The following is a 25,352-nucleotide window of genomic DNA, read 5'->3' as shown; positions in this document are numbered from 1 at the left end:
GTGGTAACTTCTGCCAAATGCAAATGGACATGGAGAGGCACAGTTCAAGGGAACAACAAAAAAAAAAAAAGTAAAAAATAGTGAGGATACAATTAAAAAAAAAAAAAAAAAGGAGAGGGAGAGAGAGAGATTTTAAGGTGTTAAAATGCCTAAATGATTACTGGAATGATGATTATCTTGCAAAGCCCTAGCCAGCTCCATCTGAAGTCAAGACCTGACTGGCAAAGCCCCTCACTTGTGCCTGCCAGAGCAGTCGTGCTCTCCCAGCTCTGGGTCATGCAATAAAATCTGGCTGGGCCTCAACAGGTAGAGACCATCAGAGCCGTGTTACTCTGCCTTCGCTGAAGCACCGTGTGTTGGAAACTCAGCAATCACCACAGCTCTCTATTAGCGCACACTTCCGAGCTGCAGCTGGACCGGGCAGGCTGCACAACCACCCACGGCGCGCTGCCGGTCCGGGCTGAGTTAGGGGCCATGCGACGAGCAGCAGCTCTACCCCAGATGGTTTTTGTGCAGCACGAACCGCCCGCTGCCCTCCGCCGGGCCAGGGCGCTCCGCACCGCGGCCCCGCGCCCGACCGCGGCTCCCAGGCGCGGCCGCGGGGAGCGAGGAGCGGGGAGAAGGGAACGGGGAGAGGGGAGCGGGGAGAGGGGAGCGGGGAGCGGGGAGCGGGGCTGCCCTGTCCCGGCTGCGCCCCACCTGTTTGCCCCCGCTCCCCCTAGGGCCGGGATGCTTGAGCGGCTGTGGGCGCACGGCTCCATCCCGGGCTCCATCCCCGGCTCCATCCCGAGCTCCATCCCTATCCCCGTCCCCGTTTCCATCCCCATCCCCGTTTCCATCCCGGTTTCCATCCCCATCCCGGTTCCATCCCCAGCTCCATCCCCTGTCCCTGTCCCTGTCCCCATCCCATCCCCATCCCATCTCCATCTCCATCTCCATCCCCATCCCCGGTCTCCGGCCCGTTCTCGGGCTGCACGGCCGCATCCTGCGCAGCGGCGGCGGGCGGGGCGGCGGAGGGGGCGGGCGGCGGCGCGGCCCGGCCACCATTTAAAGCGGTGGCGGCGCGGCGGCGGCTCCCCAGTGCCGAGCGGCCGCCGGGCGCGGCGGAGGCAGGGGGGGAGCGGCCCGGCCCCGGCCCCAGCCCCGGGCACCCGGCGCCGCCGCCCCGGGCCGGATGAAGGCGCAGGGGAGCGGGGGGCATCGCCCGGGCGGCGGCGGCGGCGCCGGCACCATGGTCCGCCTGGGCAGGCTCCTGCGGCTCCTGACTCTGCTGAAGTTGCCCTGCTGCCTGCTGGAGTTGCTGCTCTCCGAGGCGGCGCGGGGGCAGGAGATGTACGCGCCGCACTCCATCCGGCTGGAGGGGGACATCACCCTGGGCGGCCTCTTCCCCGTCCACGCCAAGGGCCCCCCGGGCGTGCCCTGCGGGGACATCAAGAAGGAGAACGGCATCCACAGGCTGGAGGCGATGCTCTACGCCCTGGACCAGATCAACAGCGACCCGGAGCTGCTGCCCAACGTCACGCTGGGCGCTCGCATCCTGGACACCTGCTCCCGAGACACCTACGCGCTGGAGCAGTCCCTCACCTTCGTGCAGGCGCTCATCCAGAAGGACACCTCCGACGTGCGGTGCACCAACGGGGAGCCGCCCGTCTTCGTCAAGCCGGAGAAAGTAGTTGGGGTGATCGGGGCGTCGGGGAGTTCCGTCTCCATTATGGTGGCCAACATCCTCCGGCTCTTCCAGGTAGGGCTGCTGCCGGGCCGGGCTCGGGGCTGCGCTCGGGCCCCTGCAGGTGCTTCCCTCGCCTCCCCCCGGAGCGGAGCTGAGCGGAGCTGAGCGCCTCTCCTCGCCTCCCTCCCAGCCTTCCCTCTCCGTTTCGGCACCCCCACGGCTCCCTTCCCGGCGGTGCGTGGCACTCTCTGGATTTATCGCCCCATTTGCAAGAAGCAAGCCGTGAAGGAAGAGGAGAGAATTAAAAAAAAATAATAAAAAAAAAATAAGGCGATGATTGAGCTGGGTTTGCATCGGAGAGGAATCCGGCTCGGCGGGCGCAAGGCGGAGGGGGCACGGAGCGGGCGGGGGGCGCCGCAGCCACCCCCGTCGGGGGTCCGGGGGTCCAAGGGGGGCTGCCCCCGGCGGCCACGGGGCTGTGCCGGGCACTGCCAGGCGTCCCCTCGCCCTTCGGGGCCGGGCAGGGCGCTCTGCCCCGCGGCCGTGCGGGGCCGGGGCCACCCCCGCTGGACGGGGAGGGCAGCGCGGCCACCCCGGGGCTGGGGGCGCGGGTCCCTGACCGGGTACGAGGCGGAGGGGCTGCGGCTGCCCCCGGTCCCCGGTGCCCCTCGGAGCTCGCCGTGCCCCGGGGAGCCGCCGGCAGCGGGCGCGGTGGCAGCGGCAGAGCCGCCCCCAGCTGCACCGTGCGCCGAGGGGTTGCTCGCTTCCCATCCTGCGCCTTCGCATGCGGGGGCGGTGGGCTGTGTGTGCGGGGTGCGGGGGGGTGGTTTTTTATTTCTCGTTTCGGCGGCGGGGGCAGCGCTGCCCGCTTTTCCCAGCCGGCAACCCGCGGGGCTCTGCCGGCAGCCCCCAGCGCTCCGCGTCCCCGCGTCCTGCCCGCTCTCCCGAGCGCTCCTCACGGACCCGCTTCGGTTTTCCTCGCTCCTCCCCAGCTCCCGGCAGGTGGAGACGCGGCTCGCAGCGCCCTGGGGTTCCCAGCCGCCGGCCCTCGCTTTCCGGAGCCCGCAGGGTGCGAGCGGTGCCCGGGCTGTGCCCAGGTTCTGCCCCAGCAGGGTCTGCTCTGCCCGGGGCTGCCGGCAGCAGGGCAGGCGGCATCGGCACGTCTGAACGCCTGCAACGGCACACGGTGGGCACCGCGCTGAGGTCTCACTCCGGGGGGAATCCTCGGAGCCTTCCCTCCAAAGCCACGGCACCTGCGAAACCTTTGGTGCCGCCGGACTTACGTAATGGGGCTTGCAGACAGCACGGCGTGCGGGCAGTTTGTGCGGGTAGTGGTATTTCTGTCTATCCAAACATTTTAACATATTGTGACTAAGCATCTGCTCCAAATTGCTTTTTATCCAAATCACCCAGAAAGCAGGAACTGGTACATCCTGAGAGAGATTTACTGAATATGTATTTTGCAGATTGGTTCTGCCTCCTTTAAGCACATTTTTCATGCCGTAAAACTGTTCCCTCTTGCCCTGTCCTCCTTCAAAACCAGTTCAGAACGTGTCCCAGCCAGAGAGAGAAATAAGGAGGAAAGAAATATTTTGAGGTAAGAGGAGGACTGTGCCTATTAAGCAACTACGTGCTGTTGTATGGGGAGACAGAAGCAATCAGCTGCTAGAAAGAAAATCAGCAGCACACTTGTTAACCTAAATGCTTTCCCAGATGCATTAGCTTTTGCCCCCAGCGTGTTCCTCGAGGGTCTCTGCAGGTTTCCTGGCCGTGGCAGTGCACTGAGGGGTTGGGGGTGGCTCCTGGACGGGTGTTCTCATGCACGAGCTGCCGCTCCCCTAACGTCTCCTAGATGAATTCTCTTTCCATCTGTGGAGGCCTCTGCAAAGAAATCTTACTCACTAGTGTTTACATTTCTCTGACAGTATTTTGGAAGAGAATTGAATTACTTGGTACTCTACCTTAAAGTCGGGGAGAAGAAACGTGTGTAAGCCATGCAGAGCCTGGGGGGGGGGTTCCTCAGATGGCTACCGGTGCTCGTGGGCTCTGTCCCCAGGGGGGTGTTTGCCCTGCTCTCTGCACACTGCGTTACCGTGACCGGCCGTGCTGCTCACCTGCCTGCTCCCGATACAGCACAGAGCTTTGGGAGCATCTGCAGCTAACGTCAACAGGTGTATCGGCAGGGGAAAGCCGTGCCGAGGTCCTCTGATCTGAATTAACCCGTGCCGTTACTGCTTGAAGTTCTGTAGAAGCTTTCCTTTGATAAAAAATGAAGCAAAGAATCTGCATTAGCTGTCCTTTCAGCACAGGGACAAGCCCACAGGTCCCTCCCCCTGCCTCTATCTCTGAATTGCACCTTCAGTGAAAGCCGCAGGGACTGGCTGGGGCAGGGGGTTTTGCCTGGTGCCGTGGGAGCTGGAAAGCTGCCGCAGCAGGGGGATGGTGGCCCCGGCGATGCCCGCGTGCCTGCTGTGCTCCTCGTGCTGGAGCGAAGCTGCCGGGGATGCTGAGATGCGGGCACTTGTCAGAGTGCTCTGCCTCTGGGGCATGGAGGGGGTGCCGAGCTGTTTGCCATGGGCACAGAGTTGCTATGGGGGCAGGACATCTCCCAAAGCCACGTACGTGAGGATTTTTCTCCTGAAATGACAGCTGATGAAAGCTATAAACAGCTGCACTCTGCAAGCACAGGGTTTAGCGAAAGGAGGAGGAGTCTGAGCCTGAATTCAGTGTCTGGTATTGCCACAAACTTGCTGTGGGCCTTAAGAGAGTTACTTGGGATGTTCAGCACAGCCCAGCTGGCACCGAGGTCCCACAAGCCTGACCCACACAGAGGGGACCTGGGGGCAGCTGGGTGCTGGGCTCACATCTGATGGCAACTGTCCGGTTTGGTGCCAGCTCCCTGCAGGAGGGATGGAGTTGGGGATGCCTCCGGCTGGATGCTTTCTTCTTGCTGTTATTTAATTTCTCCCTCTTCAGAAGCAGAGTGGGAGCTGTGCCTGCTGGGCAGTGGGCTGGGTGCTTTGTCTGTGGGCTGGGACCCCCAGCACGTGTGCCACGCTGCCGTAAAATACGTGAACTCTGTGCAGGAGGTTGTGCTTCCTTTCCTGCGTGGAAGGCGATGCATTTTCATAGATTTTTCTAGGACACTGCAGAACATTGCTGGGAAATGGTGGTTAAGCTGCAAACTTTGGGCAGAGGACTGCGTGGGGGAGGCGTGCTGCTGAGCACGAGGGGCCTGAGCCTCCCGCACAGGGGGCAGCATTAATGCAACAGGAGTAACAGCACCGGGTGTGCTGGAGCATGGAGGGAGAAGTGCATAAATATTCAAGTGTGTCAAGTACGGTGACTTTTTCAAAATACAATTCTATTAGAGTGTGCTGCTAAATAGTATGCAGATTGTAAATTAAATATTTGTTCTAAAAATAAAGCAGAAACAATTTAGAAAGCTGTTTCCAAATGCATGAGGGATTTCGAGGCAGTATGTTTTTTAGGCTGCTGGTTTTGCATTGTAAAAAATGTTGGTACTTCAGTGTCATAGTTTTCTGTACAAATTTAACTCCATGAAATTCAATAACTGTGCTGGAAAAAAAAAAAAAAGCCAAATGCTTAATCTGTTTCATCTTCTATCAGTAAAACCATGCAATATGGGGAATATCAGCACACTCATTTCTTTTCTTCTACTGGAAAACTCATTTTTGGACTCCGTTCTCATTACAGCCTTCGATAATGAACTAATTACTGCTCCAGGTTTCTGTCCTCAGTGGATGTAATTTTAAATAGTCAATCAACAGTAGCTCCTCCTGTCTGAAAACCTTTTTCTTGTATCAGTGACGGTTCCTGTGGCCTGTGAGGGTGCATGGCCAAGCTCCTTCAGGGAACTGTTTAGAAAACAGAGTGGGATAAAGGCGTACAACTAGATTGGAAGTGTAAATTGAAACTCCCTCATATCCCTTGGGTGCTTTTGCCTGTATTTCCTTCTGCGGGTACCTTAACACTGAATGAGAGATGAAGGTTGCAGTGCCTGCCTTCTGCTGGAGACACGATGAGGCCAGCAGAAATGTGATTATTTGGAAAGGAACAGAACTTAGAGGTGCAGCTCTGAGCTGGATGCTTCTTTTTTTGTAGAGGAGGGCGTGCATTTTCCAAGAATATCTAAGTTGGGATCTCCTCTTTGCCAACGCTGCATCAACAGGCTGCGGCTGGCTGAGCTACAGCGTTCGAGCTGCTGCCGCCCGTATCGACGGAGATCGTGGCGCGCTCTCAGCTGCTGGCGTGAGGGAATTAAATTTGGCTTTGGCAGTCATCAGATCCTGTTCCTGGTGGATTTACTGCACGGTCGAGGGGAAGATAAGGGCTGTGTGAGGATTGCTCCAGAGAACGAGTGCTGCTGTCGTTTCAGGGATGTTGAAGGGGTGGTTTTTAAGCTGCTGCTCTGACCAGGTTCTATGAAGTCCTTCACACCACAGCAGAAGGATTTGCAAACTAACGGCTTTCTCCCTCTCATTTGTTCAAACTTCCCATGGGAATATGAGATGTAGGCCCCAAAGTGAGCATTTGCATAGCCAGAGGTTCCTCTGGAGCCCCTCCTGCTGCCCCTAAGAAGGCAATTCCAGTGCCCAGTGTAATTCACTGCAGTTACCTCCTGTGGGGGCGCTCGGCTTATCTCTGGCCTTGGGGAAGAAACCCAAGATGCTTTAGCAGCATTTTTCTCTAGGTGCTAATTACATTCAAAAGGAAAGGAAAATTCTTGTGCCAAGAACTCGCGTGTTTCCATGAGGAGCTTCTAGTGGTATGCTGGAGGTGCTGTGAATATATATATATATATATATATATATATATATATCTTCTTTGGGGGGGAGAGAGGGAACATGGTAAAATTTATGTTCTTGACAAGGTAAAGTTCAATATTAGCAAGAACCTCAGCTCTTAATCTAGTTTCAAATGTTTCTCTGTAGCCTTCAGGTTGAAAAGACTGCAAGGAGACAGTTGGAAGAAGACTGTTTCTGCCAGGGGAGCCAGCAGGAGGAGTGGGAGTGAGCAGGGGGCTGGCAGATAACTGGGGTGCCGTGGGGGCAGCACGTGGGGTGCTGGAAAGTGCCTGCCCAGGTGGTGAAAGCACGTAGCAGCAAGTACATCGTGCAATTCCCAGCTTGCTCCCGAAATGAGAAAAGGTGACCTCTTTGGGATGACAAATGGAGGGATCATTTCAAGGCATTAATTTTTATGAAAGAAATATTGATCTGGTTTTGAATCTCATAACACTAATACTGTAAAACTACATGTACTATATTCCGTATTATATTCTATTAAATGAGTTTTGCTTGGAGGCATTAAAACCCTCCAACACAGTGCTGTGCATCATAATATCAGATGTTGTTACTTCTATTTATAGTGATATTCAAATTAATCTCAATGAGTGACAATGATGACTGTCCCAGACATAGGACCATGATGAGTTTTATCATAATATTGGAAGATATGAAGCATGTAATTAAGGCTGTTTGAGAGCATGGTATCCAATATAGTCGGGTCATTAGTGTGGTGGAGTGGGCATCCAGGCAGAGAGAATTCTGAAGAAAAACAAGTATTTCTCATGGCCTTCCTTGCTACTGATGATTCTCAAGGTCCTAAACCCCTTCTGCTGGGGGCAACAGAGCTGTTCTGATTGACCACCAGCAGAGCTGAGAGCAAAGCGTGGTCTCATCATGGGTCACTAAAGCGTGGTAGCCTTGCCGTGGCCAGGGCCACAGTCACTTGGGCTGGTGGAGCTCCCATGCACTGCCTTGGGTGAGTGACAAAACCACCTAGAGGTGTGGCACACACTTGAATCTGGTGTTGGGGCACAGGGTGTTGCACCCTGAGCACAGCTGGCAGTGGGGTGCAGGTGATGGGCACTACTCTGCTGGGTCGGGTGCTTCCAGTAACACCACCTGGCAGCTGCTCCTACATCTCCAGACCAACTCCAGCTCGAGCAGCATTGCCCAACTTCCCTCTGATGTTGTTTGGTTTGTACTGAGGTAAGTGATGCTTTTGCTGTGTCATTTGGGATGTTCGGGAGAGGCATTAGCATGCTGAATGGATGTGAGTGTTGCAGGGTGTATATCCTCTTCTTCTTCAGCTGCTGTGGTAATGCAGACCGGTGCTGCACTTTGGAGTATTTTTAAATGAACTTGGCAAGCATTCCCAAACCCCCGTGAAGTGCTCCTAATTAGAGATTGCCTTTCTGCTTGTGTGAAGATGTGCAGCACTCAGACTACCTGGCCTCTGATCCGAGTGGGAGGAGGAAGCAGGCATGGGAGACCTGCCTCTGAGTGCCCGCGCTGCACAGGCTCCATCTTCTCACACGCAGGGCACATCAAATAGCTCCCTCTTTGTGTAAAGGAGAGCCTGACCTGGGGAGGTGGAGAGGACAGCTAGAGTAGTGTTAAAAGTTGTTAGACTTTTTAAGTTCATTTTGATGATGGCTCTGCTTTAATGTATGTGAACATGCTTGTGTATGTAGGGGTTCGTATATCCACTTATATATGTTGATACATGTCCTTTTATATACTTATAGATATCTATCTATATATATTTTTTTATATTCTGTAAACACAAGTGACCTGTATTTCAATATCTTGCTCAGGAATGATGCTGGGGTGGGAAGGGGGGAGCCAGCACATGTGCCAGGTCATGGTAGGTGAGGGTGGGATGGAGCACACCTGGGCTTCCACTGAGCGCTGCTGTCAGTGTGCAGACAGCCGTGTCACCTGGCTGCTCAGCTTTCTGGTTCTGCTTGTCTCACGTTATTATGGTGTGAGGCTCAGAAGAATCATGGATGGGTGATTTAATGGAGAAAGATGAGTTCTAGTAACACAGAGCCACCTCAAAGACGTTCAGCAATGCAGGCAACAGGTTGTGCTCAGGCCTGGCTGTTCCTGCTGGACAGGGAGCAATGGATGAGCAGAACCCATGATGGAAAGGGGGGAAGCCCTGAGGGGTTGGTTTGTGTGCAGCTGGTGCAGGGTGAGATGGTGACCTGGAAGGAGGATGCTCTGCAAGGGCAGCTCTCCCTCTCCTTCCACCAGCAGAAGCCTCAGGTCTTCCCCCAGCCTTGCTGGAGCTGCTTTACTGCTTCCAGTTCAAAGGCAAGATAATCTGGACCTGGCTCTGGTGTGGTCCCTTTGCTCCACTGCTTGCTGTAGATATGCCCTTAGATCTTGCTTTTACTGTTTTACAACTGCTCTTGCCTTTTTGCTTGTGGGTATAACAACTGCTGACAAAGCCAAAGCCTTAAGCTGTAGATACGTGCCGAAAAATGACTGTGATCCAGGTTCTCCTCAGATGGCTTGGTACAAACCCACATCTCCACTTCCTTTGTAAGAGATTTCACACCTCTGTCCCTGCTGGCAGGGTTTAGCACACGGAGCTGCCCGGGATGCCCGTGGTCGGTGTGCAGAGCACTCCCAGCCCTGCAGCTCCGCTCTCTGTGCTGTGGGGCTGAAGGTGAGGAGGCTCCAGCTTTAAACACCGCTTGTCACTGGGAGCACAAAGAAGTTGATTGTAGTGCTGTTACAGAGGCTTTCCAGGGTTAGCTGGAAAAGTCATCCCCTTTGTTCATAAACTGAAGTTCAGGTGGAGAAACGATGGTGTAAAAGTGACTATACATCCCTGCATGTGATTTTTACAGCAGGCATTTATTACTATCTTACACGAAGGCCCTAATCCTAACCTTTCTTAGAAGAGTGCCCATAAATAAGTGGGACTATAAATCTGAAGATTGCAGTGGATGCAGGCACGTACTTGTCTTACCACAAATTTCCAGTGCTTTCTTTGAGGAGTCCACCCAGCACTGGCTGATGTCAGTTGGGTGGCAGCTGGGCAGGGATCCATCCGATCCCCTTGGACAGCTTTAAGCTTTCCTTTGTCCTGGTTCCAGGAGACCTCCTAAAACAAAAATAAGCAGAGACCAATCCATAATATCAAAGCCACTCACTAGAAACCAGGTGTTTTTGTCCTCATCAGGGGTATTAGGAAATTTTGTAAGGCCCAAGAAAATTGAAATGGGGATGGGGGATGGAATTCCTTATTAAATCTGGGTTAGGAACATGAGAATTTGGTAGTCTGTACTGCTCACACCTTGCTGGCTGGATTTTGCCCACCTTGTACATGGAGAGGTGTCAGCCCCTTTGCACTGGGTAAGAGCTGCACCATGTCCATATGTGCATTTAGCTGTAGGAGTTCATGTGGGCCCCACAGAAGTCAGGTGTGAGCCATGGGTGCTCAGTTGTCCCCTCGCTCCCTGCTCCAGCCCCTCCTGTGCCCTTCTCCTGTTTTCCTGGGGCACGGGCTGTCACTTCCCCTCCTGCCACTGGCTGTTGTGCTGGCAGTGCCCCAAAGTCACTGCTGGGCTGGATCAGCTGGTCCTAGCAGGTGCCTGGCTCACCTTCTACAAACACATAGTGAGGACGATTCTACAGCCTCCATGGATTTTTTTTTTTTTTTTCTTAATAGGCAGCTTTTATCTTCTTTTGAAAGTTTCCTGGCTTTGTTTTGACTGTACTTTCACAGCAGGGTATGAGGTTTAAGTGCAACGTAAGATGCAATAGGTCCCTTCCTAAAGCAGGATTTCTGCTCGCTCTTCTGCTTGGAGTTAGGTAGCAAAAAGCAGACTCTGACCACTTTAATGAGAGATTTATCCACGGGATTAACATATACTCAGCTGGGACCTGGGAAACTCTACCTCTGTCTCACTCAGGCTTTAGATTTAGCCTAAATGTCCAAGGTCTGGATGAGTACTGGTGGCTCTCTTCAGCTCTGTGTCATTTCAGTGATGCATTCCAGTCTAGACTGCTTGTGCAAAAACAACAAAACAACTAAACAAAAACTCCACAAGAGCTATGCTTCCACAATAGCCTTTGTTTAAAGAGCTGACAAATTTGCAAACGAAGCAAATAATAAATTTCCAATTGTCTCTATTCAGGATCATCAAGCTCTGAAGAGGAACCTCAGGAAACTTTCATGCCTACACCATCTGGGATGGGAATGCTTGGGTTCAGTGCCTTGCAAATTTGTTTTCTCTGCTGCCATTTTAGACTTGTGTAGAGTAATATTCTGCAAGCTCATATGGAGAAGGTTTTCTAATAAATTTATTATTTCATAAATATTTTAATAACAGTAATTATGCATTCATCAGAATGGAGATTTGTTTCAATGTCATTAAATTCAGCCTCATAATTATATGCATGGTATTTTTGCACACAGTACAAGCTGAGTGCAGTTCCTTTGTAAATATAGTGCAGCACTTGGCGACACTGGAGGAGTTCACATCTCTGCAGAATTTTCATCTCTAGCTATTGGCATGTTTTATACAAAAAAAGGGGGAGGGGGACAACAGGAAAATTTCTTCCACGAGAAAGGAGAATTCAGGCCTTCAAAACTGCAGCAGTTTTGTATCTCCAGCAACAACAACGAATGAGCTCCTCAATACAAGATCACGGATGAAATGCAAATTGTGGGATGCGGAGGCGCCAGTTGTGCACCAGCGATGAGCGCTGCAGCACAGCCACCATGGGGGCCCCATTTGCACATGTGGCGATCACCACCACTGCTGGCTGAGCTACCAACATGCCGTGAAGATTTAGACATTTACTTTTGTTGTAAGTTTATGATGCATTATTTTTGTGAAAGGCTTTCTCTTTGCTTTCTTTTCGAAGACAAACTTATTTTTAGACATCTTGAGATAAACGCAGCCAAGTTAGTATTAAAAGTTCTGCTGTTGCCAAAGAAAGATTGAGTAGGATACAAGTTTTGTAGCAAATCCCCTTTTCACTGTAAGCATGGAGCTTCATTCTGGGAGAGCAATGCATGTGGTGGTTTCTAAGTATCTCTGCACAATAAACATGTTAGGAATAAATAAAAGCTAAAGGGAAACTGTCAACTCAAAATTGTCTGAAAGTTGTAATTTTTATGTAAATAAAATCCAGAACTAATAGAGAAGTGTTTATTTTTTTACACAAGGTAATTTTGCTCTGGTATTTGAATGCATAGAAATGATACTGACAATAAAAAATAATTGAATGACTTGTTTGTCTTGTTTTTTTTTTTTTTTTTTTTTTTTTCTCTCTGAAAGCAACATAGAAGCATAGAAGATACCACACTATTAGTGAAGTAAAGGAATTGTCTTTTTAAGGTGTGTGTGCCATTGTTATAGTGAAGGCTTTTCAAAATAAGTAAAGGATATTTCCATGTTTTGATTCCTCAGCAATGGGAGCTCCACACCTGTTCCTGTACTTGAAGATATTTCCTGTAGAGTAGTGTTAGCATCACAGGTAAAGAGATCTGTGTGCTGCGTGGCATTCTTGAGGCTGACAAAAAATTAATTTTCCATCTGCCTCCAACAGCCACGATGGCATCAGCCCTCAGGGAGTTACAGCTTGTTCTCACTTTGTTAGCTAAATGAGACGAGTGGAAATGGAGAAAGGCCCTGACTCCCTCCATGCTGTGCTGCATGTCCAGGGATGCTGCAGAGCTCAGCACGCCAAGCATGTGGAGGGAGGAAGCCCATGGCAATGTGCCTTTCTATTTTCAGGGGGTTGTGCCACAGTAAGCTGCAGGGCATTAAATCCATGAAGCAATGACAAATTTCAAAAAACATCTTTTCCCACCTGTGATAAATGCATTTTTCTAGAGAATCCAATTGTTATTAAAAAGCCTCCAAACCCCATGCTTATTTTCTCAGAAAGGATCTTATTTCAGAAGGAAATAAACACCTCTAAGCACAAAAGCACAGAGGAATGAGGCTGATAACCCTTCTATACAATGTCCTGCTTGAGATGAGCAAAACATCTACTGTTCTCTTAAGAAATCCATCTGTTAGTGAGATGATAATTGTTTATTAAAATGGGCATTCTATTGCTACGTTTATGGTAAGTGCATACTTGTGAAATAAACCCCATATTTGTTTCTGGGCGTTCATCTGTGCTGTGCTGTCACCCTGCGCTTTATATTTAAGCATGCAGCGACTCGTCCCTGATTATCACAACTCAGCAGTTGAGCCCTGCTCAAAACTCTTATCAGGCACGGTGGAAATGTCACATGGGGAATTAGAGCAGGGCCCTTGGCCATTGCATGGCAGCTTGGTTTGGAAGCAGATTTGGGACTCTTAAGGGTAATAGGACATGTTTGCATGGTAGTAAGCAAGTAAATGCTGCAGCAGCAAGTCAGCTAGGTTATATCATTCGGGCTTTAAACTATGAAAAAAGTAGTAACAATTTATCAAAAGTATTAGCTGTTCCATGGGGCAAACCAGCTGATTTGTGGAACCTCCTTGCAGCAAATCATTACATACATTTTAATGCAATGTTTTATTTAGACATATTGCTTTGTTTTTCCTTTTGCTAGTTTTTCAAATCATTTTTTTTTAAAGCAATAAACGTGTGTTTCTACCTCTTCCCTCCCTCCACTGTTCCTCTCTCAGCTCCTAAGCAGTCTGGAAAATTGGTCTGACAGCTGATCTTAATCTCCAGGGTGAATTTTAGATAAGATGCTATTGGGTTTATAAAAGGAAGATTTTTTTTTTGCCATTATAAAGGTATCATTGAGCTAGCAAAACGAGCAAACTGTTCACTTTGTCTTTCCCACTGCTTTTGTACAGCGTGTTAAATCTCGTCACTTAAATTATAATAAATACAGCGCATATTAAAAATAACAAAATAATGAGGTTTAGTTTAAACACACAGCTAGGAGGAAACACAATCTTTCTCAATCGAATCGTGTTTCTGCTGCTCATGAATCTTTTTGTCATCTTTGTTGACGGAGACTTTGCTTTAACGTGCTCCATGAAGACAAATTAAAAATGCTGAGGCTGGGGCCGTGCCGGTGGGAGGTGGAAATAAAGCACGCGTCCAATCCCTCCCCTTTTCATTTTATCCCAGCCCATGCTGGAAAACCAAATCACCACATTGACTGTTACTGTAAAGCTTCACGAGACATCATTTGTAACTTGTTGGCAGCCTTTCGCAGCATTTAGACAGTGAAAATTGAAGTTACGGCGAGCTAGGCCCCATGTTTATAGCCAGCTCTCTTAGCACACCAGCTCTTTGTGTAACGTTTTCTGTGGCCTTTGTTTGGAGGGCTGTGCTTTGTTTGGCTTTGGGATGGCTAAATCCGTGTTGGCTTTGGCCAGTAGGTGTTGTAGGGGTGCTTTGTCCCTCCTGTGCTGTGAGCATTCCCTCTCAGCCCGTGTTACCCCATGACACGGGGGCAGGAGGCGACATGGGGCCTACAGCGCGCCTTCTAAGAGCGGCCCATAGGGAACGTGTCTGCACAGTTACTGAGGGATTCTTAGCACAGGGAAGGGATGTGTTCAGACCAAATGACAGCCTGTCACGGCACAGAACAAAATACTCTTATAAGCTGTAGCAATTTTAAAAATAGAAGCCAGGGAGAAAATGGACTTGAAGGTACATAGCACTCAGACAGCTGGGAATTGGTCCTAATGGCCTTGAGCTGTGCTCGGGACAGAGGGCTGTGAGCTCAGCCAGCACAGTGAGCTGCAGGTGGGAACAAAGCTGCTGCTCTGTTATGTCTCCCCACATCAAATGTATTTTTATTCCTAATTCAGGCAAAGAACTCTCCCGGCTTCAGCTTCTCCTTGTTCGGTTGGGCTCACTGCTGCAAGGCCAGGTGCTGCTGCTCCAGGAGGTGATGGGGGAATCAACCGTGGAGACTTGGCTGCTCTGTAGGGCTATTTATGCTGTGGAAACGTGCTTCATATGAAATCTGTTGGGCCTAGATAACATCTGAATTCAAAACGTAGTACATGACCTGGCTTCTGAGACTAGCAGATGAGCTTATTTGCTGTAAGCCCAGGGAAGATGGAGATGTGATTTTTATCTGCTCCTGCACCCTGACTTGCTTGCAATCCTATAAGCCTTCCCAAGGAGTCATACAGCCTCCAGGGCCCCTGCTTGCCCCCAGGGACTGGCCTGGCCCAGGCACCCCCCGCAGTGCTGCCAGCAGCGACCCTGAGCCCCACTGGCTGGTGAGCTGGGGCTGGCTCCGAGGGACATTGTGCTTGGTGCAGAGAAGCTCTTGGGAGTTTTCAGGCTTGGCAAGATTATTGTCAGAACAGCAAGTAAAAGGAAGAAGAAAAAAAGTTTTGCTCTCCAGGTGTTTTTTTCTGCCCTCCCTCCCTCCCAGTGTTCACAACGTGGTGCAATCATAATCTCTTTGTTTTAACAGCTGGCAAAGCGTAATAGGTATGGTTAAACCTGGACCTGTTGAGAGATGCAAAACCCACAGAACTCTTCACCTGTGTTGTAAAAGCATACTGCTCATCTTAATTGGAGGCATCAGTGACTTAAGAAAAATATTTCCAAGGTGTTGTTTGTTTATCTTTGACCTATAAAATATACGCTGGCATAGAAATCAGGGGGTAGCTTAACAGAGTTTGCATGCAGCATGAGCACTATCTTAAGTGCATGTGTTGGGAAAGCTGTCCTACGAGATTTTGACCTCATCTGGGGCTTCTAGCTGCTAGCATAATACCAAAAGTATAAAAATTATCATAATGACAATGCATAAACAGCACTGACTTTTCAGCTAGAATGAGCTTGTCAGCAGAATTATAGGGATTGCCATTACCTTAGGACTTTGCTCATTGTCTTTCAGAGACGAACACAAAACCTACCCATAAATAACCAACTCAACATTTTCTTTGAGGAAAGGGAGGGAGCCCTGCCAGTAGTAGTCTCATGCAGATGGAAATCCTGTCCACTTCTAGCACAGATTAATCTCTGACTGCCAGGATTGCTAATTTTTAAACTTTATGCTTCTTTGCTTGGGAATCCTAGTGGATCTGGAGAATAATGGAAATACATTCGGGTGTATTAATTAAGTAATTAAGTATTAACTCCAGTATTACTTTTGGTCAGATGGATGTGCTGGTATTGTTGACAACCTCAGCGTAGTGGTAGATGGAAAGACTAGTGGTAGATGAAAAATTTGGTGATGACATCTGACTGCTGCCCTGGCCAAGGTGTGTGCCTGCAGCAGGTGTGGGCCTGGAAGAAAGGTGGTAGGGATGGACACAGCTGGGTTCTTAACCCAAGCCTGCCTGAGGATTACTGTCCATTTGTTGGCAGTACAAAGGGAATCAATGACATCTTTAACTTCTGTGTAAGGAACCTGATCCCTGAAGTGCCAGAAGTCAAACCTGCAGCTGCAGAAATGCTGGTGGGTGTTGCTGGAGCTTGGGGAACACCCGCTGAGACATCAGCTGGAGCTGCCAAGCACCAGGCACTATGAAAATAGAGCCGTGGATTCTGGTTATTGGTGGGATGGATCCTAAGAGGAGACAAATGTATTTAAGTATTGTTTTCAGCCTTACCTCTCTGTTGAAATGAAGTTCTCAGGTTATTTTTTTTTTTTTCTTCCCACTTCATACTTTATCATTATGTATTTCCAAATGAGTTTTTAAATTCACACTTTGTCGACAAGGACACGATTCTGGGGAGTCGTGATCACAGCTTTGCTGGTAATGAGCAATAACCAAGAGCAGCTCTGAGGTCCTGGCGGGACAGGAGCAGTGCACTAGAAAATGCAATAAATAGAGCTAACAGAGAAAAGGAGACACGTGGTCATATGCTTTATTTAAGATGTGATCATGCTCTTTGGACCTTGGGAACTAGCAATGTTTGTAAAAAAAGTCAGAAAAGACATGAGAAACATCTGATTTATTTATTTATTTAGTTAGTTATTTAGTTATTTAGTTATTTATTTATTTTTTCTAATGAATCTTGCAAACTTGAGCCTTCCTGAAAGGCCCAAAACCAACGTGGAGTTTTGACACAATTATTTTAATGAAAGCTGAGACTCTCCCAGGAGTCCACGGCTACTGGAGCTAGGATCACTGTAAAGTCATGCAAATACAATGCCAACTGCAGTAAGATTACATGCTGTTAGATGTGTAAGACATTTCTCAAGATTTTCAAGTACAGGAAAGCACCTATGATTGAAAATACATATATATATTTATAAACAATTGTTGAACATTGATTCAGGTGATTCTGGTGCTTTGACAAGTGAAGGGAGGCATGTTAAAAACATAGAGGTCTCATGCTCTCCAATTTAAAAGTACTCACTAGTACAAAAAGCTATTGAAACTTGACTTAAGTCTTACATGGTAAAAAATTATAATCATGTGGTGTATTGAATTGAACTCATGAGTCTAATTCCCATGATTCCCTCCAGTGCTCTCAGCAGTGCAGCCGTGTGACCTACCGCATTGATGCTCTCGCACTTTTTGACAATCTCACTCGTACTTAATGTATTAATCTAGTGCTTCTGATGGTTATTTTGGCATCCCAAGTGCTTGATCCTCTTCAAATAGTTGACATCCTCTCAGTGCATTAATTCCTCTCTGGCATTATAATGAAAAGGTATTGATGAAAAAACTTGGAAGACTTAGAACTGAATTGAGTCAGGGTAGGACTAACCTTAATTAATTCACGTTACTGTTTCTTATATGACAGTTTATCTGCTCTTAATTAATGTTGTTAGAACTACAATATAGATGTGTGATTATAGACTTATTTTAAAAAGCAATGAGATGGTGAATAGCTGTCACGATCCGACAAAAGGTATGCTTGGATGCCAAGAGAAAAGAGGTGGTTACCAGTACTGCAGTGTCCTCCGCACCACGGGAACCAAACGAGATGACTACTGGCTGTAGTTGACCTATCTGTCTGTGAACTAAATGGAAATTGAACTGAGCAGCCTACTGAATCTTTTTCAATTTTGCCAGTTTTTATTGACTCCTGTAATTGTCCTAATGAGACACTGCATTTAAGATGTCTCGTCTCTCCCACCCACTATTTTTTCTCTAGCTTTTCTGAAAGTCTATTTTTTACATGGACTGTTCATGTACGCAGTTCTTTACATTAGCAGCTTTAAAACGACAGTTCTTCTATGTCTTTTTTTTTTTTTTTTTTAAATGTTCTCTGGGGAATGATGCTTCAAACAGGGAAATTGTATGTTTCATTATCAAAAAGGTTTCAGGCTTTATCAGAGTCTTTTTGTTATAGTTGTCATGGAGGTTTTTATTATTATTGTTAAATTGAATAATGGGGAGGAACCTGTTCTTAAGTCTTTGTACAAGAACTAGAATTTAAATCCAGATAAATTCAGTCTGTTTGTAAAAGTGACTTTTTAAGGTTAACTGCATTTAGTTACAATCACTGGAAGTGCAGTTATGTTACTTTATATGAACCAGATAGCAAGGTTTTTTTGCAACTGTGATAAGTGAGGATGAAACCCAACTGCAGTTGGAGTATCTGGTAGGTAATTTTGCAGGCACTATTATTTCCCCGTAACCCAAAGAAACCCTCTTGCAAACTCTCAGAGGCTGCTAAGGACACCCTGGCAGGGATGAAGTCCTTCAATAGGGGCATGGGAAGAGATGATTCAAAAAGAGTTTTTTTTTTGCAGCTCATCTGGGGCGTCAGGGAGCCAGAGAAAGCACTTCTCTGGAGAAGGGATGCTGACTGCTGTTCTGCGTGAAGTCAGTATTATTCATACGTCCCTGGGATGACAACAGCTCCTGATTTCTTGGGGCTGGGACGGAATCTGAATAAATAATAAGGAGATTAAAGGCTTGGGGATCTGAGTGAGCTCTTACAGCTGGGAGTTACCACAGCAAAATAAATAAAAATGCAAAGGTGGCGGCAAGGTGGAACCTTTTCAAAATTTGGGTCAAATTTAACAAATAGTTTTGAAATAGTTTTGTCTTAAAATATGTAGAAGACCAGTTTGAAAACATATAAATAAATAAATATTTATATATCAGCATATTTAGGCAACCCCAGGCTTTAGGGAGCTCCCAGTTCAGAGAAAGCATGAAATGTAAGTACTTTATATAATGTTTACTGTGACCATCATGCTCATTATGCCTATGAAATGCATCATATTTTTTTCCTTCAGATGCTGAAATTTGTTGACAATCAGGACTCAGAGGAGTCCCGCAGGATTGTTTTGGTGTTATGCTATGGGATCCTTCATTGTAATTACCACGGAAAGGCAAATTGCAGCAGGCATTTTAAAATAACGTGTTTAAATACTGACCTTTTTCAAAGGCTTTGATGAAAGATGTGAAAAATTGAAATTCATTATAATATTTCTAATTTCCTGACATGAAAATAGGAAAGACTTTCTCAATGTGCATCTTCTCAAACATTCACCATCAAATGTCCTAGATTAACAAAGATCCCTTGACTCTATGCATGCCAATGAACTTAACTATTGAATATATAAATCAGTGCTCATGCATGCTCTACAAAAGGAAAGGATTTCTTTCTGTGTATACATTGCTGTCATACAATTCATTACCGTGGTGTAAATGCCTGAATGAGTTGGGTCTAAAGGTGCATAAATACATTTAAATGGATTTAAAATTAGGACTATTAAAATAACTATGTGATTCCCCCAAGAGCGTTTTGGGGCAAAATTAAATTCAGAACACATAAAACGTAGAAGATTCATATATATATATATATATATATATATATGCTTTCAACATTGCCATCGTTTGTTTTTTATCTAGTCAAAAGAAAACACAAAAATAATTCCTACAGCAATTTTGAGAGCCGTAGGGAAGGTAAGCAAAGCATCTGGATGCTGTTTACTCCTGACAGGCAGAGGCAGAATTCTGGTGTGGTGCCAGTTCATTCGGTTTTCTGTGGGTGGGGTTGTTGGGGGTTTATCAGAGACTTGAAAGACCCTAACCTAAACCATTCTTCAAGGCTTTGTTTAAATGTACAATGAGACAGTCCCCGCTCTAAAGAATTTACCGTCTAAGCAGAAAAAACAAAGGCTTTGGAGGAGAGATGTATTATCTCCCTCTTGCAGATGGAGAACTGAGAGGCATAACAGATTAAGTGAGTTGCCTCTGATCGTTTAAGACAATCTGTGAGAGCCGTGCAGTGAACTTGGATAATGTAAGCTACAAAATCATCCTTCCCCCTGTGGGCCATGGGGCGAAGGGACCCATCTCCCCTGGGATATGAGTTCTCCTTCTTCCTTGTGTCCAGGGCTCGATAGTCACGCGTGGCTTCCCTTGGCACCCTTCACGTGCTCCTGGCATCTCTCGGGCCAAAGCCCTCCCTGTGGAGGAACACGGGGTTGTGACAACTCGCATTTGTTTTCCCAGCGTGTCAAGATTTCGTTTTGCCAGGCAGGTGAAAGTGCTGACAGCAAACCGGGTAATAAATATTAATAGCGGGTAAAAAGATGGAGCTTAAGCACCTGCTGCTGCTTACTGTTAAAATCAGGCATAAAATGGATAGGGGTCAAAATATCAAGAGAGGAAAAAGGTAATGCCATTCCTTTTGGAAAAGGAAAAGAAAGAAATCATGTCAAAACCAGCAATACTGCATGTGCCAGGTGGGAGCAGGGCTGAGGCAGGTGGCAAATTGAGTTGAATTAAGGCAAAAGGGACACAGATGGGCTCAATAGGGAGGGAATGAGGAGGGTAAGAAATGGGAGGGGGGTGGCTGTGTGGGGAGGGATGGTGGCAGAAGGACACCTGCAGAAGTAGCAGCATGGAGAAAGGATGTGGTTAGCAGCAGAGGACTGATAATCCAAGCAGGTATGAGCTAATCTTGGGGAAAAGGGTCTTTAGTTTTCCTCTCCAGAGGTGCTTTTGTGCTCTTAAAGCAAGAGGTTCAAAGTTCCCGAATGAAACCCCTCCCTTGTGTGTGAGCCCCCAGTTCTGCCCAGCATCTCCTGCCTGGCACCGTGTGCCCCCACCAGCCTGCAGCTGTGTGTGTTGTGGGGCCCAGAACAGGAGAGGAGGCTTGGACTTTGTAACAGCATTTATTTGTCTTTTTGTGAGCTGTTTTGTAACTTCTTGGGGGCTTGTTTGGGGGCTGAGGAATTGAGTGGGAGCTTTGGCTTTAATGGGTCTACACTCCCAGGAGAAACCTCCTGGCTTGCAGCGGAAGTGGATGTGCTGGGTCTTTTTTTATGGGAGCATGAGGTGATCAAGTATATCTCAGGGAAGGCTCTCGCTTGAGAGGGAGAAAAGCAGCACTTTGGAGTTTGTGCTATGATCTTTCTAGAAAGAATGGCTTTGAGTGTACTTTTTGTACTGCATAACTTTATTTATTTTTAAAAAAGGCTGTGTTATTAAATTTGGCTTTGTCTGTGCAAACAAACATGAATTATTTTGTTAGCTCAAGTGTCTTTGCAGTCATCCATAAATAAGCTAAAATGACTTGAAATTACAATTGATCAAAAACGATGCTTGGAGGTTTTGTCTACAAGGAGGCCATTGAATGAGGAGTCCGATCAGGTCATGAGTTCTCACTCAACCACAAAAGGCCTTTCTGCTCCAAAACTGCATCTCATAATAATATCTTTGTTTTCTGCAAATGACACCATAATTCAGATAAATCTGTGCTCATTGAGAAAAGCAGGATTGAGCTGTGTGTGAAGGTGATGGCTTTGCAGCCTGCCCCGAGGGGAGCGGTGCGTGGGTCTGGCAGTGGGTGGAGGGCATGGCCCTGGTGAGGAGGGGACTGGTGCGAAACCTGCTGAGTGCTTTGGGGGCACACAGAGGTGATGAGTGCAGGGACAACACCTGGGCTGTGCCTGTGCTGCCTCCTGAGGATGGTGCTGCTGTTCAGAGGCAGCCAGCAGATGCAGCAGGCCGCAGCTGCTGGGCGTCCCTGCCGGTGATGCTTTTGCCTGGGCAGCTTTAATGAAATACTTGCAGATACATTGCTTTTAGGAGTAAATTATCCAAATCTCGTTGCAAATCAGTCCCACAGTGAAGGGCACTTTCCTAGGTTGGCCCATAACAGCTGTGGCCACAGAGGTCACATCAGAGTGCGGCAGCATCTCCTTGTGCCTCGCAGCTCTGCTGCTGTGCGCTGCCTGCCCAGGGAGCAGGAGGCCTGGGGTTAGCACGGGGAGTTCTGACAAGATCAGGTATGCATAAGCAGATTAGGAAATGTTGGCTGCGAAACTGAAGTTTAATAAATGGGTCAAACTTATTCCAGCTCAGGGAGCTAATGCTGCCGTATTCCCGCTCAGAAAGCCCGCATCAATGCTGTTTAACCTACATGTTAGCGGTGTTCAGGCAGAGGCATTGAAATTAATTTGATCTGTTTGACCTACATAGTTACACAGGGAGGAAACAATAAGAAATAAACAAGAAGATGAGACTGCATTAGAGCAAATCCTATTTTTGGCCTGTTTTTTCTGCCTAGTGAATACTAACATACAAATCAAAGGAATATACTTAAAAGTGTCTTAAATAACCACCCGTGTCAGAGGCTGGTGGAGAAGGCTTGTCGTTACATAATGCACAGGATCAAGGTGATTTCTGCATGCAGGAAGGGAAAATAAGGAGCAAATGGCTTCAGAAACTCTTCCTGCCAATGTGGGACTGTGTCCTGCTGGTCCCACGTTGGGATGCCTGTCTGAGCTCACCCCGCTCCGATCTGCATCTCTTATCCCTCCCCTGTCCCTGTGCTCATATACAAGGGCTCCTTCTCCAGCCCTGCTGCCCGTGCTTGCTCTCCACATCCCATAGCCAGACTTCTGCCATTTTTTTTCCTTTTTTTCCAACCTTTCTCCCCAGCAGTCCATTTCAATAAGGAGGGCTTACTAAAGCGCTGTCTCTTAGGGATCTCTGTTTATTCATTTTGAAGAGGAGCGTGGCTAAATGTTTTCTAGAGACTCCAGGCTTCCCTGGTGTCCCAAGAAGGCAGTCCTCTCTGTGTACAGATAGCCTCCGCTGTAAGATTTTGTGAATCTCTCAGGTTTCAGAGCTAACTTCACAAGTCTAAAATTACCATTAGATCTCAGTTAACATAAATTATCGCAAAATGCTGTTCGTATTAGATCTGCTCCTACTGGGTCTTTCTGTCTAGAAACATAATCAAGTGAAGAACTGTTGAAGTGAAATGAGTTGGATATCCTATTTCTCTGCTGGTTTTGTTTGGATTAACTTGGTGTCCTGGCTGAGTTTCTTCTTATTTTTTTTGAAAAGTCCTGTAGACTTCCAGGTGAAACGCCCTTCTCCACAAAGCTGCTGCTACCTGTCTGCAGGCACGTCTCCCCTCGATGTGCAGATGTCCCATGCTAGTGGGGCTGGGACCCGACCCCATGTTTGCTCCTTCTGGTGAGAGCAGGAATAAAGGAAACCAGGTGCAGGTTCTGGGGCGAGTGTCCCATCTTGGTGCCACCTTTCGAACTTACTGCACTTTGGTTCAGTTTAATGCACACGGGAAGTGTATTAAGCCTCCTTCAGCCTTATTATGAGGCTGAATTGAGGTGATTTCAGTTCTGAATTCCCAGAATTAGTATCTGAATTAATTTTTGCGGTGTGGGCAAGTCCTAGATCTTTTTACTGTCTTCCAGATTACAGCAGGAGAATTGCTGATGTGTTTATTTCTTTAACTTTGCAAAACAGTACTAATGTCTTGAAATGTGAAAGAAATTCACATTAAGAGGTGAAGGAGAAAAAGAGGTAGACATTAATCTTTTTATGGTGACTTTTTTCTCCATGTGCAGTAGAAGAAGCAATGATGAATATACGTAATGTTTTCCAACCAATTTCTGGGTCATTTCTCCAATTGCTTTTGAAAATTACTAAGCACAATTTAATCTGTTTTCACAGATACACAAATGAGAAATTGTGATTTCCCTGAAGCAAGCTTGGGCACCAGTCCCAGGTTGCTGGACTTCCCACCTTGTGCTCACTGCAGTATCTGGGTGCTGTGGGGTGCCCTGGTGCAGCTGTGCCGTGCCCTACAGCCCGTGGTACGTCTGAGTAGTGGTGTCTCTGTGTTGTTCCTCATTGTGACACAACTTATCATCACAGTCTGTTCCCTTCCTACTAACCAGTATCATGAGAAAAGTAGGATATGTCAGACAAAGCTCCTTTATTTGTTCTTGAGCGTAGTTGTTTTTTTTTTAACTGTGAAATGGGGAAAATGGTGACTGGATTTCCCCACCCACCCCAAGTGCTTGGAGATCTGGTAATGAACAGCTGTGCTTTGGATCAGGGGCACTGCTGCTTTTTTATTTTTTTTTAATCACATCCACCTGCAGTGTAGAAGATGGTGCTTGGAGAGGTAGTTCCTGGTCAGCAGTTCGGTTCAAGTACCATTTTTCAGTAGGAAGTGGCACAGGAGCTAGGCTCTGCCTCAGCGCTGTGGTGCTGCTCTTCTTCCTGCTGCTCTTTGGTGAAACAGCCAGTGTGCCATCCAGCTGCTGTGTCGGGGAAGCTTTAGCAACATCTGCCGCTTTGGCAGCCTTCTCAGACAGTTGTGTCAATGGGTTTTGAACAGATTGGGCTCCACAATGGCTGATTTAATCTATTGGGCACTGTTTTTCTCTCTGACTCATCTTTGAATAACTTTGTGCCAGTCTGAGTTGATTGTAAGCCCTTGTGCAGCCCATGTAAACAGTTCTGTGCTCGTAGCTGAATGGGCCATCTACCAAAGAGATGTGCTCTTTGTGTCCTGCAGTGTCAGTTCTTGCAATTCCTTGATTACATATGTACATACATCCAAGTGAAAGTAGTTTCTAAGATGAATGTAACTCTGATTAAATAGCTACAACAAATATGTAAAAACAAACAAAAACACATGCTCACTTTTGTTATTAATTCACTAATAATTCAGTACCATGTGTTATTAGGAAAACACAGCTATAATGTTCAGTAGACAGCAGCCGTGTTCTGGCCCTGAGATGCTGCTCCAGATGTCAGAACAAACCATTAAAAGAAAGGGTTTGGGCTCCTTGGCTTGGATTTGACTGTATCTGCCTATTGTGCTCTTTATTTTGTATTAGTACCTTACTGTTGTTCTGCACCAAAGCTGCCTAGGATAAATCAGGCTTAGAAAGAGGCCACGTGTTCCTCAGTATGGATCTGTGTTGCTGCCTCTGTTCGAAGCAATCTTTTAATCAGACAGGAGGGGGTAGCTGGTTGATGAATTGAGTCCAGGCTTGTGTTTATATAGACTGAAGTCCATGAGTTTGGGTCAGCCCCTTCAGTCTGACACAAATGCCAGTGAAACCACTAAATGTCAGACTCCTCTGCAGGGTTTTGATTTGTGATCTGGTCACCTCGTGTAAGAACAACATATGAGCAGCAGCTTCTGATACTGCTTGAATAGCAGAACTGCATTTTTTGTTACAAGTGCCCGTTCTCTTGAGTTCAGCTGTGTGGTGTTTTGCTCAGTGTGCGAATTGTAGCACTCGTCCTGTAGCTAGAGATAACTGGAAGAGAAAATATGGTGGAAAATACTAGACAAATCTGAATAAAAGGAGGGCATGTGAATGCATATCGCTTATCTAAGACCTTTAATGAGAGGCCAGTATTTGTACTGATTTGACTAAGTTTGAAGTGAGAAAGCATCTTTCATCTCTACCAAGAGCTCTGCACCAAGTGTTGAATTCACTGATTGGTCATGCTGGTGGAGGGGCTGGAGGGGATACTACAGGGAAATAAAAGGAATCTGCTCCCACGTGGCACTGTCTAAGGCGTGGGTACACCCAGACCAAAGCAGGGAGGTTGGTGGACAGATCTCTGCTCTGCTGCAGCAATATCTGGCATGTTAGGGCTTTTTCTGCATTGCACCTGAATAACCTTTTCAGCTCTTATGTTGGGGCTTCTGGGGATCAATGGGAA

The 25,352-nt window shown here is 47.4% G+C and overlaps 1 protein-coding gene across 2 annotated transcripts in view; it reads left to right on the top strand.

The window, feature by feature from the left end:
- Positions 1–1,130: 1,130 nt before the first annotated feature.
- The window catches only part of GRM7 (glutamate metabotropic receptor 7), a gene marked incomplete at its 3' end in the record, with an annotated part of 262,405 nt that continues 238,183 nt past the window's right edge, over positions 1,131–25,352 (top strand). For both annotated transcript variants that reach the window (XM_082767793.1, XM_082767792.1), the window contains exon 1: positions 1,131–1,741. In XM_082767793.1, the coding sequence (XP_082623919.1) occupies positions 1,175–1,741 (567 nt within the window). In that variant the 5' untranslated portion in view covers positions 1,131–1,174. The remainder of the gene's footprint in view (positions 1,742–25,352) is intronic.

This window comes from Aythya marila (genome assembly GCF_965140915.1).
Source record: "Aythya marila genome assembly, chromosome: 10".
In the NCBI taxonomy this organism is placed as follows: domain Eukaryota; kingdom Metazoa; phylum Chordata; class Aves; order Anseriformes; family Anatidae; genus Aythya; species Aythya marila.
The sequence above is the reverse complement of the archived record's forward strand: the minus strand, read 5'-3'. Positions and strand labels throughout refer to the sequence as shown.